Source organism: Berghia stephanieae, chromosome 10 (assembly GCF_034508935.2).
Source record: "Berghia stephanieae isolate SIO BIC M18660-M18661 chromosome 10, UCSD_Bste_1.3, whole genome shotgun sequence".
Taxonomy (NCBI): domain Eukaryota; kingdom Metazoa; phylum Mollusca; class Gastropoda; order Nudibranchia; family Aeolidiidae; genus Berghia; species Berghia stephanieae.
In genome coordinates this window covers 3,893,514-3,899,627 of record NC_088369.1, presented here as the reverse complement: position 1 = coordinate 3,899,627, position 6,114 = coordinate 3,893,514, and the positions used below count along the sequence as shown (strand labels likewise).

Here is a 6,114-nt window from a genome sequence, read left to right as displayed (position 1 = left end):
TAACCATCAGCGAACTTTTCATCAAAATAAATTTATTGGTTTAAATTGTATTTAATAAATCTATGTATGTATAGAATAAGATATTAAAAGTAATTTCTGAAATATAATTAGTGGTATCTCATTCACCAAACCATAGATGTTTCCTCAGTCGATAGGATAGACGCATACGCAATGCTATGTTGACGTTCTCTCTGTAAAGTCACGTATGTAAAAGATAGGAACGAAAAAAAAATATGAATACAATAAACAAAGACAAAACAATAACTTGCGCTTGTCAGTCATTTTGTTTGACATTAAGAAGTGATGAACAAGAATGAATATGACAGCTTCAAAAAAGAACAACAAAAACCCAAACAAAACACAGAACATTTAGGGCCCAAATCCCTTCCTCAGCCAAGAACAAAAAAAAAAACAAAACAAAAAAGAAAAACAAATAAAAAACATTGAAAACCAATACATTAATAATCTAATTTTGTTTCCACTCTGTTATAGTGTGTGTGTGTACGTATGTGTGTGTGTGTGTGTGTGTGTGTGTGTCTAAAATGAGTACCTGGCCTTTAACAGCTTTGTCTTTGTGTTGTGAAAAAAATTGTTTTATCGCCTAGCAGGCGTCACGTATCTTCTTCCTACATGTCAAGTGTTGCTATCGACTATGGTCCCCTTGTAAAGCGCTTAGTGGATGTTGCACTATATAAAATCTCTAGTTTTTAAAAATACTTTCTCCGCCATCATCGCAACACTAGATAAAGACAGTCCGATTAATGATAAAGAAATATCAATTGGATTCAATAGTCTGATGTCACGTCTCCCCAGCAAGGAGCAGCTTGGTTTTAAACAAAGAAATTAGGTACTTCTTATTCTTCATGCTGGCTAGAAATTTTTCATATGTCATGTGATCAGCATGCATAAAAGTAAAAACATGATCAGATTTAAAAATGTTTTTCTCCTCTGGATACACTTTTTATGCTCGTCGGTGACGTATTTCATAAGGGCGTCAGTCATTGTTCCGGTAGTTTGGAACCCGTTACTAAGTTACTATGTGTCATTACGAGGGAAGTGACGTCACGACTGTTGAAGCCTATTCGAAATTTTATGGATTTCATAAAATATTTAACACATCACTTAACTCGATTCATTTTCCAGTTGCCCTATGACGTTTTCGGACTGTTACCTTCCACACTGTGTAGCTGCAGACGGAGCTCCAAGGGGAATCATGACAGTCAATAGAATGCTTCCAGGACCTGGAATTCACGTAAGTTATCGTTCTTGTATTCCTTCTGGTCCCGCCTCCTCCGACTTCATTCTTCTTCTTCTTCTTCTTCTTCTTCTTCTTCTTCTTCTTCTTCTTCTTCTTCTTCTTCTTCTTCTTCTTCTTCTTCAATGTACTTACCAGTTTCTGCATCGCGTCGAAAAGAAATCGGGCGGCTATGTGGTCTAGTGGTATGACACTCGCTTTCAGATCGGAAGGTTCTGGGTTCGAGCCTCGCTCGGCGCATAGTTGAATACTTGGAAAAGGCACTTTACTCACATTCTCTCTCCTTACTCAGGTGTAAAATGAGTACCTGGCCGTTAACAGAAAAATTCAATATTGCCTAACAGGTGTCATGTCCCGTTCTAAATGTTACGTGTTGCTGTTGGTCAGGGACCCCTTGTAAAGCGTACTTTACCACGTTTAGTGGATATTGCGTTATATAAAAGCTCATTTTAAAAGCTCATTCTTTAAATTTACGTGGCAAACTTCGACACTATGGAGTCACCTCCTCCTGACCACACTATCACTGCCAACATTTTTCCACATGAGGTGTCTATTAAGTCTTAAGAAAAGGATAAAGTTACTTGGAAATAAATCGGAACTGTAAGCGGGAGAGGGGGGAGGGGGAGGGGGGAAGGGGGAGAGGTTCTTCGACTTCAAGAAAACTTCTTCTTTCAACGTGATCACCGGCTTGTTCGAGCATTCTCGGTGTTCAACAAGCACATATCTTTCTGTAACTCAGGATTGCTCGAATGATAGTAGAGTCACGAGGCGGAGTTGTCGTACCATTAAGGTCGCGGGTTCGAGCCCCCATCACCGCTGTCATATTTTTATTCTCTGTCGTCTTCTGGAACTTTCCCACTCACTTCATTTCTTGTTGTTATAAATAAACATACGTGTTTCTGAATTAAAAATTCACCCCAAATACCGGAGCATACTCAATGTCTCAATCGTTTCTATGTTACATGTTTGTGTTGATAATAATATTGACTATTAAGCTTAAATGCTGGTCAACTCACTTCACGGAGCCTGTGTATGTTGAATCCGTGACCTCAAGAAGTCGGGGAGAGAAGGCTCTAGTTAGACTAAGCTTTGAAGCGACTTTTTTAATTGGTGGTCGTGGATAGCTCATACAGTAGAGTCATGATCTCCCCGGCCAGGCGGAGTTGTCGTACCAGTGAGGTCGCGGGTCCGAGACCCCATCGCCGCTGCGAAGTTTTTATTCTCTGTTGTCTTCTGGCACTTTCCTACACACTTTATTTCTTGTCATATCCAACTCTTCCCTATGCAATTTCAAGCCTCGGTAAAATGTCTGATTATTTTATCCGAGGATTTGTTCGGTTAAGTTTTGTCTATTTGTTCTTGTTCTTGATTTGCTTCGCCCGGTGCAATTTGTGGACGATCACTTCGATCCTGCTCACCCATGGAGGATGGAGACAGCATCAGTTCCAATAAAGCACTTTACACATCTTTGAACTGTCCGAAAGCCAACATAAAGTTGAACGTTGAGCTTTTATATAGATCAATATTCACTAAACGTCATCAAGGCGCTTTACAGGGGTTCCCTGACCAACAGCAACACTTAACATGTAGGACGTGACATGACACCTGTTAGGTGATAATACAATTTCTTTTCCGACAGAGACAACGCTGTTAACGGCCAGGTACTCATTTTACACATGAGTAAGACAAGAGAATGTAAGTAAAGAGCTTTTTCCAAGGACTTAACTACGCGCCGAGCAAGGCTCGAACCGAGGACCTTCCGATCCTAAAGACATGACCCAATATGCGAGTCACCATAAACACATTTCGGCCATTTATGACCTTTTACGGGTTCACATCTCTTCTCAGGAAGGAAATAACAAAAAACAACCCCCCCCCCCTAAAAAAACAAAACAAGCAAAACAAGCAAAACAAGCAAACACAAAACCAACCCCCCCCCCAGAAAACCCTAAAAAAATACCCCAAAAAGGCATACAACCCCCCCCCCCCCCACGCAAAAAAAGAAAAAAAAACCCAGTAAACTCTAATAAAATACCCCCCACCAAAAAACAAACAAACAAACAAACAAAAAACAAAACGCATTTCCATACGAAACGTTGGACTAAAAGCTGTATATTATCATCTTGCCCACAGGTTTGTCAGGGAGACACCATTAGGGTTCGTGTCCACAACAAGTTGGAAAATAGTGAGGCAGTCACTATCCACTGGCATGGGGTACACCAGCGTGGAACGCCTTACATGGACGGAGTGGGTATGGTGACCCAGTGTTCTATACCAGCGCATACGTCCTTCACTTACACGTAAGTGTCGTCGTCGTCGTCGTCGTCATCATCATCATTATCATCGTCATCTATCATCATCGTCATCTATCATCACTATCATCATCATCATTATCATCATCATCATCATCATCACCATCATCATCATAATCATCATCATTCTCATTACCATCCTCATCAATCATCATCACTACCAACAACAACTACAACAACAAAAATTGATGGAAATTATCTGTCAATCATCGTCACCACCAACACCAACACCAACACAAAACCGGAGACATATTCTATTCAGGAATACTGACTTTCAGCAGTCATAACAGAATGTCATACTCCACAATTATTTAACTCTACCCAACACGCTTTCTCACAGGTTCAATGCAGACACCTCTGGCACCCATTTCTGGCACACCAATTCATGTCTTCAGCGTTCTAACTCTACCTAACACGCTTTCTCACAGGTTCAAGGCAGACACCCCTGGCACCCATGTCTGGCACACCCATTCAGGTCTTCAGCGTTCTAACTCTACCTAACACGCTTTCTCACAGGTTCAAGGCAGACACCCCTGGTACACATCTCTGGCACACCCATTCAGGTCTTCAGCGTTCTAACTCTACCTAACACGCTTTCTCACAGGTTCAAGGCAGACACCCCTGGCACCCATTTCTGGCACGCCCATTCAGGTCTTCAGCGTTCTAACTCTACCTAACACGCTTTCTCACAGGTTTAAGGCAGACACCCCTGGCACCCATTTCTGGCACGCCCATTCAGGTCTTCAGCATTCTAACTCTACCTAACACGCTTTCTCACAGGTTCAAGGCAGACACCCCTGGCACCCATTTCTGGCACGCCCATTCAGGTCTTCAGCGTTCAGAGGGGATATTTGGACACCTCGTAATCAGACAACCCCCGAGCAAAGAAGTACACATCCATAGATATGACTTTGATACCCCAAATCACGCCGTTCTTGTCAACGATTGGTGGGGGAAAAGCACAGCACCCCACTTTGCTAAGCTTTTGAATAGCTCCGGCACAAACAAACCGACGTCGATGTTAATCAACGGTAACAATCAGTCATATTAATAATAATAGATCTTTATTGTCCATAAAAATGGCAATTTGTCATTTAGTTACACCTGCTATAACGTTATATGATAACTATAACATTGAACAAATATTTCACTCCTACTTATTTTCTCTCTCTCTCTCTCTCTCTCTCTCTCTCTCTCTCTCTCTCTCTCTCTCTCTCTCTCTCTTCCTCTCTTTCACGCGAGCGATATACACAACATAAACATGTTCTTTTCATTTGCAATTCGTTACATTTGTGGCAATTCGACACCAAATATTATCATCATTATCAATTGGTCAATTGATTTAACAGTAAATAAATTAATCAGTCAATCAGTCAACGCATCAATCCTTGGTTTTGCTGTACCATATGAAATATTCAACTTTTTTATTGCTGATGGAACGAATGTTGATTTATACTTGTAAGTTCTACATTTAATCTGACAAAACCTTCTCCCAGATGGTAAAAGACTAAATTCATGGTATAAAATATGTTTTTTTTATTGTTGGTAATTGAGAATGCTTTCCTTTCTATTGCTTTTCCGTGAATTCTTTCCACTCCATCCAGAGGATGGTTTATTATTTTTGATGCCTCTTTGATAGATTTTGAAATTTTTGATTTATCTTTAAGTCGGCATCCGCCAAACCATATGGTGCAGCCAAACGCAATTACACTTTTAATCAGAGTCATAAACTAACTCGTAACATAGTTTTCTTCCCTACTTGAAATGTTCTCAATTTCCATAGGATGTATAATCTTTGGGCAACTTTCTTAGATATTATATTAATATCTTGAGAGAAATTGAGGGAACTATCAATGGTTATTCCTAAATATTTAAAATATTCAACTATCTCAACATCATCTTTACCGATCGTCACACACTTTAAGTCGTTTTTATATTTTTACACCAAACACCTGTTCTTTCGTTTTTTCAACATTTAATTCAAGATGATTTCGTTCACACCAATCGGTGAATGTATTAATTTGTTTGAAATAATTCTTTTCGGTAACGTTATCTTCTAATAAACCAAGAATAGCAGTATCATCTGCATATTTCACTATAAAACAATTTTCAAAGGATGGTCTGCAGTCGTTGGTGTATAAGATGTACAGGATTGGGGAACTCACGCAGCCTTGGGGACATCCGTTCGAAAACGTTCTTTTGTTGTAGACATTTTCACCCAATTTTACACATTGCGGTCTATGGGTCAGAAACTCTTTATACCATTTTATAAGGTCGTTTAGAATATCCATGTTGCACAACTTTTGAAGCAAAATATCTGTGTTCATGGCATTAAATGCTGACGAAAAGTCGACATACAGGATTCTTGCGTAATTCGAGGGCGTTTGGTCAAGGTGTTTTGAGATCGAATTTGTGGCGGTTAAAAGTGCGTCTTCTACACTGAGATGTTGCTGGTATGCAAATTGGTACGGATCTAGCAATTTCAGGTCATGACATTTTTGTAGGAGCTCACATTTTAATTTTTTTTCTAAACATTTCATTACAAGT

At 39.8% G+C, this 6,114-nt stretch overlaps 1 protein-coding gene across 1 annotated transcript in view; it reads left to right on the top strand.

Moving 5' to 3' along the window:
* Positions 1-1,149: 1,149 nt before the first annotated feature.
* LOC144956094 (uncharacterized) overlaps positions 1,150-6,114 on the top strand; it is a 23,827-nt gene continuing 18,862 nt past the window's right edge. Inside the window, exons 1-3 of the mRNA XM_078886441.1 lie at positions 1,150-1,252; positions 3,389-3,555; positions 4,348-4,598. Coding sequence (XP_078742567.1) covers positions 1,151-1,252; positions 3,389-3,555; positions 4,348-4,598 — 520 coding nt within the window. The 5' untranslated portion in view covers position 1,150. The remainder of the gene's footprint in view (positions 1,253-3,388; positions 3,556-4,347; positions 4,599-6,114) is intronic.